At 33.3% G+C, this 19,564-nt stretch overlaps 1 protein-coding gene across 1 annotated transcript in view; it reads right to left on the minus strand.

Moving 5' to 3' along the window:
- Positions 1 to 6,191, minus strand: part of LOC128163871 (cadherin EGF LAG seven-pass G-type receptor 2-like) — a 40,627-nt gene extending 34,436 nt beyond the window's left edge. The window contains exons 1-4 of the mRNA XM_052827546.1: positions 6,118 to 6,191; positions 4,433 to 4,513; positions 2,122 to 2,301; positions 58 to 139 (exon numbers count right to left, since the gene is read on the minus strand). Of these exons, the coding sequence (XP_052683506.1) occupies positions 58 to 139; positions 2,122 to 2,301; positions 4,433 to 4,513; positions 6,118 to 6,184 (410 nt within the window). The 5' untranslated portion in view covers positions 6,185 to 6,191. The remainder of the gene's footprint in view (positions 1 to 57; positions 140 to 2,121; positions 2,302 to 4,432; positions 4,514 to 6,117) is intronic.
- Positions 6,192 to 19,564: the final 13,373 nt, after the last annotated feature.

The raw sequence follows: 19,564 nt of genomic DNA on the forward strand, positions 1-19,564 counted from the left end.
TCATATAAATAGACTTAGTCTATTATATAAATACTATATAGTCTATAATGTACGTACAATCCAATGTAGTCCCCGTCGCGGATGGATATTCTTTGGCTGGCTGGAACACTGTACAGAAGTTCAGCGTTTTCGTTCCCGGCTGAATAAGAAACAAGACATCGACTCAAACAGGCAGGTAGCATCAGACTATAGGGGGAAGGGGCAGCGGGCCTGACCACTTTTGTCGAGCTTTTTTAATTTAAATAATTAACACTGTGCCGGATAATTATGTCAGTGCCAAGGTGGCATTTTTGCACCCGCTTAAGATGCAGTTTCGGAAAAATCCATGTATACCAAATGATAGACCATTGTCTAGAGAGTATATAACCACTTTTGTTTTTAGTGTATTTCACCTGACAGGTGAGATATTTACCTTTAAAAATTAATATCCCATCGGAAAATGATAATTCCCATCGGAGAATTGATTCTCCTCCAGGAAATATTGACAATTCTATAGGATTTTTAAAAAGTCCTATAGGAATTAAATTTCCTATAGGAGGATGGTATTTCCTGTAGGAGTTTGATTCACACATGTAGTTTTCCTATAGGATATTAAGTTTTCCTATCGGATTTTATCAAATCCTATCGGAATTGAAATTCCTATAGGAAGTTTTTATACTCCGATAGGAAATGGCAAAAATGCCACCTTGGCACTGGCATAATTATCCGGCATAGTGTTAATTGTAGACAATTAAATCTTGAAAGCTATCCTCACCTCACCAAGTTTTGAATGTTTAATAGGGATTTTTTAAAAATCTACAAAAATTTTACGTTTCATTAAAGTGTTTATAGGTATAGCCACTGCTACTAACCCCTGTTTCAAGATTTCAATAATTACGAAGCACCATTATCATTATTTTCGAATTTGCATTTTTCTCACAAAAATAGTTGACATATTGTAAGGTTCTAGAAATATTATTTACCTGTACTTTAATTTATCATACAGATTGTCACAATATGAACTATAAAAACTTCTTTTTTATTAGTTTTTGGATGGACACTTCACTTTTGTTTACAGGGGGACAAAATTTAAGGAGGCATATACAAAATATCTGGCCATTGTGATAGAAAAGATCATAGAACAGGGGAGGGAAAGATAGCGCATATGGCCATTAAAAGATAATTAAAATATTTAAAAAAATCCATTTAAATTTATTAAGTAATGGTTAAATACAAGTTTGCAAAAGCACAATCGTTAACTATGTTCAGTTTTGATTTTTTTAAACAAACGGTAAGAAAACATATATATTGTCTTACGTTTTGGTTTTCAAACCCACAACAAATAAAGCCTAGTTATATAACACTATTTAATGTCTTTTGTTCTCACAAATGTACCATTCAGTCAAAATATAGTGCGTAGCTTATAAAGACTTGCATAACTTTAATTTCTAAAACATTTCATTGTTGGGAAACAAAATGATCAAAAGATATGTTTAATAAATATTGGATCATCTCTAGATCTGCACTTTTTTAATCCAAATCCAAATCGGGTTGTTTTCTTATTTAGAATCTGACCAAAATATGAAGAACAGGCCCAATCTTTATAAGAAAAGGCTTTGAAGTTCTGAAAAATGGCACAATTTAAGCTTTTTTTGTCAAATGGTTTTTGAGATTTTTTTTTTTAATTCTAACACATGTTCAAGAAATCTTAATCTCCCTTTTTGAAAGAGGTAGCCCTTCAGTTATAACAAATTTCAATTCCCTTCACCCAATGATGCTTTGAGCTAAGTTTAATTGAAATTGACCCTGTGGTTCTGGAGAGAAAGTCGAAAATGTGAAACATTTACAGACGAACGGACGGACGAAAAGAAATGATCCAAAAAGGACACTTGAGCTTACAGCTCAGGTGTGCAAAAAAAAAAAAAACAACCTTAGACCTTTCTCGTACATTCTCATACATGTAGACTGATATAAACCAGCTGGCCCCTTTTTTTCAAAAAACGATGCTTAACCCGCATGCATGTCAATTTAAACATGCAGACAGATATTATTTAGTTCTAAAACCATTCTAAATGTGAAATGCGTTCTGAATTACTGATAGAAATAATTCAAATAATTAAATGGATATATAAACACACATACAATCTACGGTGTAGCTGTTTTGGCCGACCAGTTTGAATTGTCCCACTGCACCGTCTGGCCGCCATATTTGTAGCTGGACGGTACCCGGGTTGGTTTTGACGTAGAACTCCCAGGACTCAACCACTCCACAGCAGTTGATCTTGTATTCATCATCTGTAGCGTCTAGGAGAATTCCCAGTCCTGTAAAATAAAAAGAGATGCTCACTGGCCATGTCGCTCATCTTGTCCACAATGATATACATGCATAATCCTGATATTTGTAGCTAACCAAAGGCTACTTCAAAAGAGCAGGCGCTTGCCAAAAATAATTTGGCATTTTGGCAAGTGCTCAAGGGTGCCGATAAAATACCCCGGAATGGCTTAATGGGTCCGGATCCCCACCACCTTCCTAGATATGCGCAATAAATATATTAAGCAATAAACAAAACTTCTGCTAAAAGACCGACCACTTACCTAGACTTGGGCCTAATGCGTGAATGAGGTTCATAACTTTTTCTTTAAAAAAGCACTGTGACATATAGAACAGAACTTCTTATCAATTTATACTTCTTCTTTTTTTTTTTTAAAGCTTGATATTTAGAAGAAAGCTTGATCATTCAATCAATTTCTAAACACACTGAAAAACAATCACGCTGGAAAATTCTGAAGAATTTAAAATTCTTGTAGATTTATTTGAAATATTACCCGTTGAAGTTTGCATTGTTTGTTCTTTTTACAAATGTATATAATAGCATTCAATTAAAGAAATAAGTGATATTATTAATTTTATATCAAACAGGCGAGAATAAGGAGGATTCATTCCTCATTCACAACCTTTCCCCTTTCCCTTATAATCAATTTATAAATCGACATTTTACTCCACTTTTCTTTAGCTATATACATGTTAACAGTTTTGATATAAAACAATATTAGAAGGTTGTGTATAGTAGAGAACTCCATCACACCCCCCCCCCCCAACTTTCCCCGTCATCCTCTTCACGCAGATAAGTATAAGTAAGTAAGTAAATCATTTATTATAATGACCTGTGTATCTTAAACAATTGAGTAGTATACAATTACATAAATCGAACATTCTGCCCATTGGACCTATAAACTATAAGTCACTGTTAACACTGATTAATAATTTGTTTTGCATGTGCGATCATTTACTTTGCCTTAAACTGAATGCAGAATGTATAAAATTTGCAGTTTATCTTGGAAAATTACACATGAAAGTTTGAAATCGGTTATCTTAAGTTCAATAAAAATCATTTGGAAAATTAACACTTTGATGAATGTCACTTCTGAGATTGTTATATGCATGTAGAAACGAACTGGAATATATAGCTTTGGGGCGACGAGTATGTTCAATTATACAAGTCATGAATAACATATTTAATGTCGTTTAGAATCATTTGGCATCCTCCATTAAATTCAAATTTCTCGAATAGGAAGGATTGATTTTTATAGAAAGCCGCAATGCCCACATCATTCAATGTTTAAACGTTCTATTGTGACAAACAATTACATGTGTATGCCTCTATCCTGATATAAAGTGTTATCTCCTTATATATGTTTTCTTTTCATTGCGAGCACTGTAATACATGTATTTAAATCTAAAGAAACTTTACTACGGTATCCAAGCGATTAAAAACCAGTATTATACTTGACAAGCTGAAATTTATTTAAAATTTTATGAAAAAATTAATACCTCATTTCATATTCAAACCTCTGCCCACAAACGTGAACATATTATATTTTCAACATTGCCCGTAAGCTAATGTAATTAATAATCAAACACCCCTTACATTAAGAGGGCTTAATGGTTGCGACTATTTTAAGGCATTTTTATCTCCTTGAGAAGAAGAGTTCTGTATATAGATATCATAAACTTTCATAGTTTTAAAATGAAATATATGAATTTTTTCCTTATCAGATTAAAGCTAGTCTCTTAAAAAAATAAAAATATAAAAATCAAAGGTAGATCTGAATGTTTGCCTGTTTACCACCCAGCCGCCTTAATAATCTAATAAAACAACGTATACAATCATGTAATCCTTGCTGAATTAAGAATTAATTCAATGCCGAAGATCGGAGCTTTATATTTCCAAAATGTTGTACACACTTTATTCAAATTGCCCTACTTACATGCAAACAATAACAATACAAAAAAGAAGGGGATTACTTAAATCTGCGATAGGATAGTACATGTATAACTAACTGACCAGACCATGTGAAGGGACAATGGCTGATCAAAAATTATCTTTAAAAGAAGCTCATTTTCTACAAAATACCTATGTTTACCATTTAGAAATGGATTGATAAGTCCTACCTGTACCAAATGCATCAATTTTGTCTTTTTTCGACGATGGATTTGATTCTCCTATTTTCCTAGTACTGGGACAATTCTGTCCTATAATAAAGTAGAAACATGTGATTGATTGATTGATTAATTGATTGATTGATTGATTGATTGATTGATTAATTGATTAATTAATTGATTGATTGATTGATCGATCGGTTGATTGGTCGATTGATTGATTGATTAATCGATCGATCGATGGAATAAATAATTAGTTGATTGATTAAGGTATTGACAGATCATATTATGAGTATTCTATGTTAAATTGATTGTATTTTTGATTTATTGATTTTATTTCTGATTTAATGACTGAAATACTAAATGTTTGAAATATTGATTGATTAATTAATTGTTTGATTTTTAATCAATCCAATTTTAAATATTGATACTTAGATGAACTGAACCTATAACAATTCAACTTACTGGATTTTGACGAAATTTTCAATCTCCACTATAAAAAAGGGGCATTGTATAAAGATAAAGACCAATAATCAAATTCTAAAGATACATTATTTTCGAAGTTTTCTTTTCTAGATGATAGTTTATAGTATTAAAAAATCTTATCAAAAATCTAAGGTACATATTATGTAGATTTTTTCTTACCACCCAGCCGCCATAAAGAAGTTTTTTTGTTTCAATTTTTGTTAATTGGATTTTCCTGGTGACATCAAACTCAACCCTCAAGCATTAGAAAAGGCATCGTTAAAATCTTTTATGAGCCTACATTGTATGTCGCATGCCATATCAAAATTAAATAAAAATATATCAAATCTAATGATATTTTATTAGGTTTAGGTCACAGGTGCTTGAGGACAGGACCCCCCCCCCCCCCATCCAAATCAGATTTAGACCACCGGGGTAGTTTGCGCTTTTTTGATAGAAATTCCTTTAAAGCTATGCACATAACATGTACCGTATAAAATATTTGAGAATTTATTGAAAATAAAAGATTTATTTTAAACAAACCCAACCTGCAGGGAATGGGGTGGAAGGAGGTTGGGTCTTGTCCTTAAGCACCTGTGGTCAAGGTTCAATACTCTAGCTTACAAAATCATTCAACATGAAGTTTCACTTTTTAGTGGATAAGTAGGGCATATTTCATGCTACAGTCGTTCCTTCACAATTCCTTGAACTACAATTCTCGTGAATTTTATTTACAAAATCCATAAAAACCGAAGCCTACGGATACAGATAAAACCATATTATCCTAGAAATTATCTAAATTATATTTCGATTTTTATGGGGATGTATATGGACGTGGGTAAGATGATCAGATATCTAATTAAATATCATAACGGTCTTCTGAATTTAGATCTAACAATTTCTTCTTGATTAAGTTGATGAATAGTTGAAAGATATGATATGGGGAAAATCTTATTGCATCCGTAACTAGAAAATAGTGATCTAATTTGATAAAAAAAAAACAAACAAACAAACAAACAAACAAAAAAACAAACAAACCAGAAACACGAAAAAAATTATTGTGAAATTCAGAAACTGTTTTAGTTTTACCTTAATCTGCCTTATCGATTCTTTTACAGATTCGGGATTTTATGTTTACTAGATACCAAGTGTAATTCAGATAAATAAATTTGAATTCGTGTTAATAAATACTAAGTCAATTTTTTAAATATATCAACATACAACACACTTACCTAAACTTTGTGGTACACATAAGCAAAGTATAACATAAATCACTAACGTGAATTTCAGGTTATCCATCTTTAGGGTTTTTAAATTCTGACTATAAATTAACAGTCTAAAATTATGTGGTTTTACAAACACCTAACTTTGAATAGTTAAATCACATGACCGTTTTCATCGTTTGTATTCAGAAACAAAATTAAATGGATTTTGCTATTTAGATGTTTATTAAACAGTGATTCAAATGGGTGGCTTGTGGTTGAATAGGACCTCCTTATCATAAAAAACAATCTGTATTTTCAATTGAGATCATCCAGAGACAAGCAAAAAAAAATATATCGTCGCGAGAGAGAATAGAGCGTCATTGATGATTTAAATGACATTTTTTCTAGTGCGTACATGTATATTCAAATCCGATTGTGTGTTAAGCTAAATTAAATGAAATGAAGTAATAAATTCAACAGCAAATTTAATAAACTTTTTTTTTCTTTTTATTTGGTAAATGCACGATGACCGAAGTCGACACTGTAAAATTTCTTTATTATTTTTTTTTTGAAAAAAGGCTTATGTATGTTCATGATTTTTTTATAAAGTGAATCAGTTCAAATAAATCAAAATGTTAGCATTTTGCTTTAAAAACAATGGGTATTTCATTAACTAACCCAAATTTTTGCAAAATCTTAATCTCCGTAATCTGTAAGCTATTGTATGTAAACCTTTTTTTTCGCGCCCGATAAATATTCGCCAGAATCGTGAGCCTCTACGTCGTGAGTTCAATCGCAGCGAACGATGCTTTGTCATACGAGTGTTAAGTTTGAAAATGTGTGAATAAAGCGTACGTGATCGCGTAAAATAGTGGTTGCGAGCCAGTTTATATCCAGGATTTCGCGAAATAAAAGTCTTTCTAGTTTTACATTATCCAGTCAGTTCGAATAGCTCATATCTTTTAAATCTCTTTGCATCCCCCCTTCATGTAAAGTAACATTTTGATTGAACTTTCACAACTGGATGGTTGAAATATTACTTTATACAAAGTCTTCACAACTGAAGACTTGAACGTGCATTATAGTTTATCATACACCTTAATGTCCAAGTGATCTTTTTAACGTTGTTACATGTATATATTTCTTTAACAGGGATGAATGGTCGCGACGATCTTTTGATATATTTATTTCCATACCATGAAGAACATTAAGTAGCGATAAGAAATTAAAACATTCTAATTTTAAGGTTGAAATGAAGTGCAATTTTTCTTCATAAAAAAATAATTTATATCTTAAAATATGATATCTTAAACTTTTCAGGTAACCTGATGGGATTTTATTGAATCCCGCCCCCCCCCCCCCCCCCCCGGTCTCCTCAACTGTACAATTGATAATTCATACATGCCTGACAGTGCGGTATTTTCAGTTAGTTAATATGGATTAACACACATGGAAAAGGGCACTCAAATTATCAGTAAACTATTTAACTATGAAAGATACATGTAAAATAAAAAAATAAACGAAAAAGTTGTTTCGATCAGATGTCAGCCATTTTGTGATAATGTGTTATTCCACCTTAAGTTAAGCGGGATATAGATCCTCTAAATATCGGTGTCATTCAATCGATGTTTTTCTATTATACATGTAATTATTATTGATATTTTGAATTTAACTTTTTCTTCCTAAACAAATCTGGCATGTAAACGTGGAATAATGACCAAGGTATTAAATTTTCTATAGAGTTTAACGTTTTTCCCTTAAACTCCTCCGTCAAATTTCCCCCATAATTATTATGGATCTTTTGAATTGCATTTTCTCCTGATTGACAGACTTATTAGAATAAGTTTGGCATCTGAACGTGACAGAATGACTATGTAATAAATTCTCCCATTGAATTACGTTTAGCTATTAAACTAATGTAATAGAGAATTGGGTTTTTTTAAAACTAGCTTTGTAAATTTTAAGATTTACGAGGGGTGAATTCTAAACATCGTACAATAAATAACAGTGTAGGTACACCAAACACTTTAAATACCTAATTGTTTACTATACAAGTATTGTGTATTTTCTGACGTATTCAAATTCAAAACTACTTAATCTTACCCACTTTATTAAAGGGTTTTTTTTTTTGGGATTAATGGTTTTTTTTTTCAAGATAATGCTGATTGAAATGCAAATTTACTTTTACATACGAGCTTTATTACAAAAGTACAGATGTCGTCTGATGTACTGACAAAAATCACTCTTAAGATATTTTCTGTTTCATGTATTTCAACTAGACATGGCGTATTTTGTTTGAATTAACCATTGATAAATTGACATCTTTTGTTAGCGTTTCACAAAGACTGTCCTAAGCTTCAATGGGTCCTCAATTCAAGACATTGATAGAAATTTTATATGAACTATATTTTTTTATCCATAAAACCATACACAAACATAACATAGAAAGGGTAGCGTTGAAGTTAAAATTTAATAAACAATAGGTTGTTTGAAATAATTCGTAGTCTGATTAATGAACTTTATAATTGTTAAGATACCTTAGATGAGACTGTTGACCCAAGCTGGTCTCCAATTATCTAATTTAAAAAATCAGTCATTTAAAAAAGGAAAAAGAAGTATAAGCGTTTCTTTCAATATATCTTTAAAATCGTGTTTAATTGTCGAATAAAATGGGTAGCAAAAACCATGCATGCACGAAAATTTTCTTCCAACAACAAACTTTAAAAACCTACTGTATTGTAAACTCAACTTTTTTTTACCTTTATTACTTCTACTGTACATGTGACCCTTTTCTGTGTTTTTTGGGTTTTTTTGTCTACATTTATATATACTTATTTTAAACCTCAAATACCAGTGAACTGGGCTTGAGTGAATTGAGTGAATTGCATTAAATCAGAAGGAAATAAATGGGGTGTACTGTGGTTCATTAATATTCAAGGGCATCAATTTTTGTGGATAAAGTGAAAATCCCAGTTTCAAGGATACATAAATTCGTGGCCAATGACCCTATCAATACAAAATGTTAAAAAAAATTGCACATCAATGAGCATTTAATTTCGTGGATCAACTAAACAACGAAATTTGGTATTCAACGAATATTGATAAAACCATGTATTCGTGACTGTAGGACGTGTGGTTCTTGTTCTTCGTATGTTTACTGACGTTAACAACATAATTATATCCACTAAAGGGCCGAATTTTTGTTCTTTAGATTAATGTTTTTTCTACAAGATAGACATGCTTGAAATGCTAATTTACTTTTAAGTAAAATATCTCTTCCAAGAAGTACAGAAGTACTCTACTTCTATAACGTATTGTCATACATTATCGATAAAGTATTTTTTTTTTTTGCGTTTCATGTATTTTTACTAAACATTAAACATTACAGTATCAAATTCAAATATCTGAGTATGTAGTAAACATCTTTGAAATCGGATTACGTGTCATTTAAAACAGACATAATTTAGTAAAATAGGCTGATGACCAAAATTAACCCCGCTCAAAACCGTTCAAATAATGTACCACAGTTTCGTAAACAGTCATTTATCATCCTCGAAAGGGTTAACGATCCACTCAACTTCGCAAGGTTAGGGTATGGAACGCCATAGCTGGCTATTTCATAAGAGAATGGTGCTTTATTATATCATGCAGTGGTTATTTCATATGGAAACGGTGCTTTGTTACATGAAGATTGTGCTCTTTTATATGAAAACGTTGCTTTATTAGATGAAGATGGAGTTTTTTTGTGTTAAGATGATGCATATTATATGAAAATTGTGTTTAATTAAAAGAAGATGGTGCTTTTTTATGTGAAGGTGCTTTTTATATGAATTTGCTTTTTGATGTGAAGTTGCTTTTTTTATGAAGGTGCTTTTTACTGTGAAGCTGCTTTTTATATGAAGGTGATTTTATATTAAGATGGTGCTCTTTTATGGCAGTGCTTTTTTATGTGAATGTGATTTTTGGGAGTTGATTTTAATCAACTCTCCAATGCAGTTACTCTGGCAGACCGAAAGTGAAACAGTGTTTGGACCTAAACACAAATCATTACCGCTGACAAGACTTAGATCTTGAAAATAATAGATAAATTTGGTGTACTGTATGCTGTACCATTGTTTTTCAAAAAACACGTGTTTATAAATACCTTGAAAATCGTCAGATTTTATATAGTACGAACAATTTAATTGTTTTTTGTAGTTGTATGTATTCTTATGCCAGAGTTAAATATAGTCTCGTTCAACCAGACGCTCGGCTGTCTCCGTAAATCTCCGACAAGCAGAGAGTCTCTCTTGGTTGTCGGACATTAACGGAGACAGCCGAGCGTCTGGTTGAACGAAACTAGAGTTCAATATTGCTTGGATCCAGACGGGTACAATTTTTAGAAACATTTCGATTACTGATACACAGTTTGATGGAATTAATTTTATTTTTAAATATTACACAGCATGATTCATAAGGGGTTTTCTCGAAATTCTTGCCGGAAAAGTTCGAGAATTCATATTATAAAAATGTGCGAAATTCAAATACAGATTAGAAACTACTTGCCAGGCAAAATAACATATCGTTGATTTTAAAATTGATTATAATCAATAAAATCAACTCCCGACAGTACTTCAGTACTGTAATTATATGAAGGTGCCTGTTAATGTGAAGCTGCTTTTTTACATGAAGGTGATTTTATATGAAGAAGGTGATTTTTTATATGTTGGTGCTTTTTTGTGTGAATGTGCTTTTTTTTTTTATATGTAAATGCTTTTTTTAATGTGAAGGTGCTTTTTTATTTGAAGGTGTTTTTTATGTGATGGTGCTCTTTTATATAAACCAAACAGCGTCAAGGTAAAGCTTCCGCTATACCAAATAGTTACACAAAGAGCCACGTTTTGTAAAAAGTGTTGGCATTTTGTTTCTTTTCTTAATTTCGAATGAATTGTCTATCTGTTTGAGTTTTCTTATTAACAATGTGTTTTTAAAACATTACTATGCATTTTGGACACATACAATGCGCATGAATTTCCATCAACTACTTTTTTATATGATGGTGCTCTTTTATATGATGGTGCTTTTAATGTGATTGTGCTTTATAATGTGAAGGCTACGAACTTTGTTTATGAAGACCGAGTAAAACATCTATTATGATAATCTTCAAATTTTGAACTAGGGCAAAAAAAATTGATGCAATTAAAATCCATTTAATACACCATTGCTAGTTCCTCTTTTTAGCATAATAACTGTATGACTTGATCTCAACCGAAATTGTAATTGTCATCTATAAAATGGCTGAATTGACAAATACGATAAATGGAATAATACAATATTTTGTCAGCATTTCTTCACATTTTATCTTTGTTATAAGAGGCCCTCCTTTTGAGCTGTATTATAGTATAGTGGTAGACTTTTCCCTCTGACTTCCACATACTTTCTAGCTCTTAAAGTCAAATCGTATCACCGAGGGTATCAATCTGTTTAAAATCAGATAATCAGTCTGCTCCTTTATTTTCTTTTATAATGTTTTTATTTGAAACCACTCAGAATGTGATCTCTTCCTCCAACTCGCCACTTACATGTAGGTTAGTGAGGAACAAAACTCGTGTCATAAAGGTCTGCTGAAAGCAGAGTCCTGGCTTTAGGCAGGCAAATCGCCAATGTTACTATAAATAGCACAAGTAAACAAAAAACCAAACAGCGTCAAGGTAAAGCTTCCGCTATACCAAATAGTTACACAAAGAGCCACGTTTTGTAAAAAGTGTTGGCATTTTGTTTCTTTTTTTTTAAATTTCGAATGAATTGTCTATCTGTTTGAGTTTTCTTATTAACAATGTGTTTTTAACACATTACTATGCATTTTGGACACATACAGTGCACATGAATTTCCATGAACTACTTTGCTGCGCGATGAAGAAATGGGGATTGAATATATAATGCTTGTTGCAAAATTCAAGGCAGCAACTGTTGAACTTTTTAACTTCTACTAGACAGACATATTTTTTGTTTATAGCCGCTTACAAAATTTGGTCGCTCTCTGATGCTTTGCCGACATTAAAAGAGAGAGAGAGAGAGAGAGAGAGAGAGAGAGAGAGAGAGAGAGAGAGAGAGAGAGAGAGATTTTCAGTCTTACTACACAATATGCATAAAGAAACACCAAAAGAGCCCGGCTTTCAGTACCTCAGTACTTTGATTTTATCCTGACCCCGTGTTACAGACACCGCTTTCAAATTCAAACGTTTGGAAAGCAGCGATTTCCGAGGAAAAGTAAATATTTCATGGAAGCTTTTGAAAAGGCAACATCAAAACCTTACGGATATTTACTAATAGATTTAAAAACACATTCAAATAAAGCGGATTAGTTGCGTACTGACATTTTACCTAGACAGATCACTAAAGTTTTTCAACCAAAATGAATGACGAGCAATTGAAAAAAATGTTTGCTTGATTTTAGCGTCGAGTCCGAAACAACAAGTCACGTATATTTAAGAACACTATCGAAAAATCAACTAAGATATATTTTATAAGTATTTTATAACGTAACCAATGGTATCATTTCAATATCTACTAAAGATAAAATAAAAATAATAAAACAAATATAAAAGCATATGTGTTGAAGGGGTGGGTATAAGAGCATCAGTCGTAGAAGGGGTTTGGAGTGCGCATGGATCGGTGGGCATAACAGCATCCGTTGTAGCAGGGGGTTGAGGTGTCTCTATGTCAGGAGTTGATAAGTTAAACTCCCCAACTGTCTTTAAGAAATCAATAAAATATCGACATTAAAAATGTCCTTTTCATGCTCACATTCTAGCACACCGTGCTCCACACGCCCCCGTTAACGATCCTGTCCTTCGCGCTCCTTGGGTAGATGTTCCTCACGCTCCTGGGATTGGTATTCCTCACGCTCCCGGGGTAGGTATTCCTCACGCTCCCGGGGTAGGTATTTCTCACTCTCCCAGCGTAGGTATACTTCATGCTCCCGGGGTAGATGTCCTCGCGCTCCTGGGGTTAAGTATTCCTCACGCTTCCGGGGTAAGTATTCCTCACGCTTCCAGGGTAGGCATTCCTCACGCTTCCAGGGTAGGCATTCCTCACGCTTCCAGGGTAGGCATTCCTCATGCTTCCAGGGTAGGCATTCCTCACGCTCCCGGGGTAAGTATTCCTCACGCTCCCGGGGTAAGTATTCCTCACGCTTCCAGGGTAGGCATTCCTCACGCTTCCACATTCCTAACGCTCCCGGGGTAGGTTTTCCTCACGCTCCCGGGGTAGGTTTTCCTCACGCTGTTTATCACGCTGCCGGGAAAATATTCATTTGAATTACATTTTCGACTTGTACAGCAGGCATGTCGTCCTGAGGCGGGTCTGGGGTCAGAGCGGTCATTTGCCCTTATTGTATCATTTGCCCTTATTGCATCCCTAGCTCTTGCTATTTTCTTAAATACTTTGGAAGGAAGATACTGAAAATATATTTCAAAATTCAATGTAGAGAAATTGAAACCTTAAATATACTTAAACAAGAGGCCCATGGGCCACATCGCTCACCTGAGGAACAATAGGTATGATAAAATCAGCTTAATTGGGTCATAATACAAACAATCTGGACAATGTACAATAATACATGTAGATTCTGTATAAATAATATCCACTTTTCCCCCTGGATATTCTTATGTTTATAATCATTAGTCCCTTTTCTAACAGGATGATTTTATAGTCATATCAGATGTTGAGTATTGCAGTTCTCAAAAAGATCCTTAACAATTGTTTATATATGGGATATAAAGCTACATCAAACTCTGAACCTTCTTGTGAGGCCGAAGAATTGTTCTGGAGCCAAAGTCTTATCAATTATAAAGAATCATCTGGCTGATTAGTTTCTGAGAAGAAGATTTTTAAAGATTTACTCTATATATTCCTATGTAAAACTTCGACCCCCATTGTGGCCCCACCCTACCCCCAGGGGTCATGAATTTCACAACTTTAAATCTACACTCCCTGAGGATGCTTCCACACAAGTTCCAGCTTTCCTGGCTGGTTAGTTTCTGAGAAGAAGATTTTTAAAGATTTACTCTATATATTCTTATGTAAAACTTCGACCCCCCATTGTGGCCCCACCCTACCCTCAGGGGTCATGAATTTCACAACTTTGAATCTACACTACCTGAGGATGCTTCCACACAAGTTCCAGCTTTGTTGGCTGATTAGTTTCTGAGAAGAAGATTTTTAAAGATTTACTCTATATATTCCTATGTTAAAATTCGATCCCCCATTGTGGCCCCACCCTACCCTCAGGGGTCATGATTTTCACAACTTTGAATCTACACTACCTGAGGATGCTTCCACACAAGTTTCTGCTTTGTTGGCTGATTAGTTTCTGAGAAGAAGATTTTTAAAGATTTACTCTATATATTCCTATGTTAAAATTCGATCCCCCATTGTGGCCCCACCCTACAACCGGAGGTCATGAATTTCACAACTTTGAATCTACACTCCCTGAGGATGCTTCCACACAAGTTTCAGCTTTACTGGTTGATTAGTTTCTGAGAAGAAGATTTTTAAAGATTTACTCTATATATTCCTATGTAAAACTTCGACCCCCCATTGTGGCCCCACCTTACCCTCAGGGGTCATGATTTTCACAACTTCGAATCTACACTACCTGAGGATTCTTCCACACAAGTTCCAGCTTTACTGGTTGATTTGTTTCTGAGAAGAAGATTTTTAAAGATTTACTCTATATATTCCTTTGTAAAAATTCGACCCCCAATTGTGGCCCCACCCTACCCCCAGGGGTCATGAATTTCACAACTTTAAATCTACACTCCCTGAGGATGCTTCCACACAAGTTCCAGCTTTGCTGGCTGATTAGTTTCTGAGAAGAAGATTTTTAAAGATTTACTCTATATATTCTTATGTAAAAATTTGACCCCCCATTGTGGCCCCACCTTACCCTCAGGGGTCATGATTTTCACAACTTTGAATTTACACTCCCTGAGGATGCTTCCACACAAGTTTCAGCTTTGCTGGCTGATTAGTTTCTGAGAAGAAGATTTTTAAAGATTTACTCTATATATTCCTTTGTAAAAATTCGATCCCCCATTGTGGCCCCACCCTACCCCAGCGGGTCATGATTTTCACAACTTTGAATCTACACTCCCTGAGGATGCTTCCACACAAGTTTCAGCTTTACTGGTTGATTAGTTTCTGAGAAGAAGATTTTTAAAGATTTACTCTATATATTCCTTTGTAAAACTTCGACCCCCCCATTGTGGCCCCACCTTACCCTCAGGGGTCATGAATTTCACAACTTTGAATCTACACTACGCAGCACAGTTAAGGCTGTCAATAAACTCCGTTCAGACAAAAAGTACGGGAAATGTGCATTATGACATCACAGTATATTACAAACCTCGAAAGTACTTATTAATCTATTTATTAGTAAAATTAACTTATACTAATCTTTTGATTAAAAACAACAAATGCTATTACTTACAATTTTGATGTCCGTTATATCGTACACACTGAAAAATAAGCGAAATGTCGTTCTCGCTGTACTACAAAATATGACGTCATATGCTTCAAAATGACGCATTAAGTTAAATCATTGAAGGCTATCGTGCAGTTTTATAGCGAAGAAAAATAAATGTCATACATTAACGGAAAAGTATAAATGAATATTTTGTTTAAAATTATTATTAGTAGAATGCTACCTATATTATCTTATTTTCACTTTGTTAAAAGTATGCATCGTATAAAGAAGCCACCTCGGTTTTGTATAAAATATCGTATATCTAAAATCTGAGTACCTAAATAAATCACTTAATTGCAAGGGCATACACTTACCTGATCCCGACAAACTTTTACATGTGAATTTGAAATATGCTATGCAACTTAAAAACTTCTACGATCCTTGTAAAATCTTACAAATTAATTATTTTTAATGAAATTAACCCTGTGACCTTCAAAATTATTCAAAATATGCATTATAAATTACGGTTTCTACTAACAAATATTCTTATCTTAAAAAGTTCGCACCGTTTTTCAAAATGTACGATATAACATCAAGTTATTTCATAATTCAGTTGTGAATTTTGACATGATTATGCCCTTGCAATATTGAATTTTTTAAATGACCTCAAAACCACAAATACATCTGCTTGTACCATGCGACTGCCATATCACGTGACCACTATGAACATAAAATATTGTATTGTTATATATATATATATTTTAGAAATATATTGCATTTGAGTGACTGTTATTGATTTTAAAAAGGACATGCCAGTTTAACTAAAGTATACGTGTTTTCATCACAAAAATTTGCCCATATTTTTATTGACCGCCTTAACTGTACTGCGTACCTGAGGATGCTTCCACACAAGTTTCAGCTTTCCTGGCTTTCTGGTTCTTGAGAAGAAGATTTTTGAAAAATTCTCGAAATTTTTCTTTAATTTCTAATTATCTCCCCTTGAAAACGGGTGTGGCCCTTAATTTTCACAACTTTGAATCCCCTTTGCCTAAGGATGATTTGTGCCAAGTTTGGTTGAAATTGGCCCAGTAGTTCTTGAGAAGATGTTGAAAATGTGAAAAGTTTACGGACAGACGGACAGACGGACGACAGACAAAATGTGATCAGAATAGCTCACTTGAGCTTTCAGCTCAGGTGAGCTAAAAATGAAAAGATATATAAATACGTACCTTTGCCTAAAAAAGCTGTCTGCTGCGTACATACGCTCGACGATATTTCTAAACTCTTGGAACTTCGCCCCTTTTCTGTTTTCATAAATATGGTCATATTTATAGTCCATGTTGTATTTCACAACAACTCTCTTCTTCCTACCAAACTCTTTCGCTAATTGCCTAAGTTTGTTGTTGGCCTCTAATGCGTACAGGACACTCATAATTAATTCGTTTAGGAGCGTTTAAGGGTTGCTTCTAAGACTTGAAAGGGGTGAGTTTTGAAAATTTACACTATTTATAATACTGTGTGAGAAATGCATTGGTTCTAGACTGAAGAGGGGGTGTGATTGAGATGGATGTATAAAAATGTCAATGATCAAATATGCATTTGTTGGTTGATTGACGACGTCAGTCTTCGGAAATCGTATTTTAGGTTTAAATCATTGGTTAGTTCCAAAATTGCTAAGCCGTTAAAAACATTCTCCTTAAACTAATATTTGTCTCGAGAAGATGTCGACTTTCATAACTAATGATTTCTATAGTTTGTAATCATTTGGTTTTCATAAGAAAAAAAATCTCCCACGACCCTTAATGACCATTGGTCACCAAAATAAACAGTTAAAATCCGGACTTCCTCTTTCTGATGATTTGTCTTGGACAAATATGTCCTTTCAACTAATTAAAGACTGAGTTACACCAACTCTTATTTACAAATCAGAATTACGTAAAAAGAAAATCTCGCGTGACCCTTAGTGACCATTGATCAACAAAATAAACAGCTACAGTTAGGACATCCTCTTTCTGACGACGACAAGTCACGTGAAATGTTCTCTTTAATTATATTAGAAAGGTTTTTGTCCATGTGCCTAGATTGCGATATCCATCTTTCGCGCTGGAAAAGAAATTTTGATTGGTCCAAAAGACGTAGTAATTTGCATGTACAGACTTTAACTCATAGTATTCAAGAATAATAACTGACTGCTCTCTCATATAATTCATTTCCAACATGTCAAGAAGAGAGATTACTATTTTAGGCATTTTGGGCATTTTTGGGGATTTTTCTATACTCTTCAACATTTTTACATCATTGGCCAACCTTCAAATGATACGAGGTATTCAACCTTGCCATTAACAGATCGTTTTCAAATTTGTTTGCCTATGATCCAGAGAGAGTCTTCGTTCTTACTGACTTTTTGTATTTCAGATCCATAAAAAAATACCCTTAATCAACTCGTTTAAAAAGTCTTTTATCTTATACATAGGGATGCTCTGCATACGAAACATTTGTGCTACCTTAAAGATTTCCTTAGAAAATTGTTCATTATATGCTCTTATAAAGGCTGTATTTTCGTGAGATTCTCTAACAATATCATTTACTTTAAGATGAAAGGGAACAAGTTCAACGCTCTTTGTTTTTACGGGTTTCAAATACTGATAGGCCCATATATCTGCTTCGTTTGCTTTGGTAACGTTTTGAGCTCAATATTGTTTAAAGATGTGTGAGGTGTTTCATTATAACTTTCAACTAAATCTTGCAAAACGTTAACATATTGTTTAGTTCTGTTTCTTTTGTGAAATACCTATATATTCTAGACTTCAAAGTATGTATTACACGCTCAGAGTAATTTGCCTTAGTGTCTTAGAATTCTATGCGGTTAAATAATATATGTTTTCAGACTTTAAAAACTCTTGTAGCAATCGGTTTGAAAATTCGCTTCCTTTATCCGTTCTAAGTTGGGGTTTTTTTTTAACATTTACGACCTTTCTGTAGAATCTCTTTAAATCCTTTTACAACTTCTTTAGCGATTTTGTTTTTTAACGGTTGCATACAAATCTAGAAAAAAATGTTTATTACAACTAATGAAAATGGAATACCTTTGTTATATTTAGACAGTGACGACATATCCGCTAGATCAGCTCCCATTGATTGTCAATACCAGAGACTACAACTCTTGCTCTTTTATAAGGATGACGAGTTGGTTTTTTGTAAACTGTAATCATCTTGACTATTTAACCATTGTCTGACTTTGTAAACGCTGATGTCATCTATGGCACGGGCCTTTTAAGAGTGATATAGTTTTTGGAGTCCAAAATATGAACCTGATGACTTAAAAGTACAGTAATCTTTTTTGTAATAATTTACTAACATGTTTCCTTGTATGCTTCCCTCTAAAAGTTTGAAAAAGAACAAAGTGAAAATCTCTAATTTCATTTAATTAAAATTAGCACACAAATACATAGCATACTGTGATTTCATCAATATTCGTTGAATACCAATTTTTGTGGATTTCGTTGTTAAGTTGATCCATGAAATTTAATGTTCATTGAAACGCAATTTCTATTAACAATTTGTATTGAAAGAGTCATTGGCCACAAATTTACGTATCCTTGAAACTGTGATTTTCAATTTATCCACAAAAATCGATACCCTTGAATATTAATGAAACTACAGTAATCAGTTTAACAGTTAATTCAAAAATGAGAACAAATGGTCTACTACTTATGTTTTATGAAAGACACATATACTGACTAAACAATTAAAACTAGACTACGTTGCATACATATCATAAACTGTAAACGACTGTCACCACTCCACTTTGATATTCCATTCCCCTCAGTTGACTCTCTTTAGTTTTATTACTTTCTCACAAAATTATAGTAAATGTTCTCTTTGCAGAATTTTGTTTGAGGAAAATATTCTGCTTTGAACAATGATATCTGTAGACAAATTCTACTGATATCTGCAGACAAATTATGTAATAACGACACATGTAACATTCAGCTGAAGGAAATCCTAAAAAAAAAACATTTATTT

Source organism: Crassostrea angulata, chromosome 9 (assembly GCF_025612915.1).
Source record: "Crassostrea angulata isolate pt1a10 chromosome 9, ASM2561291v2, whole genome shotgun sequence".
Taxonomy (NCBI): Eukaryota; Metazoa; Mollusca; class Bivalvia; order Ostreida; family Ostreidae; genus Magallana; species Magallana angulata.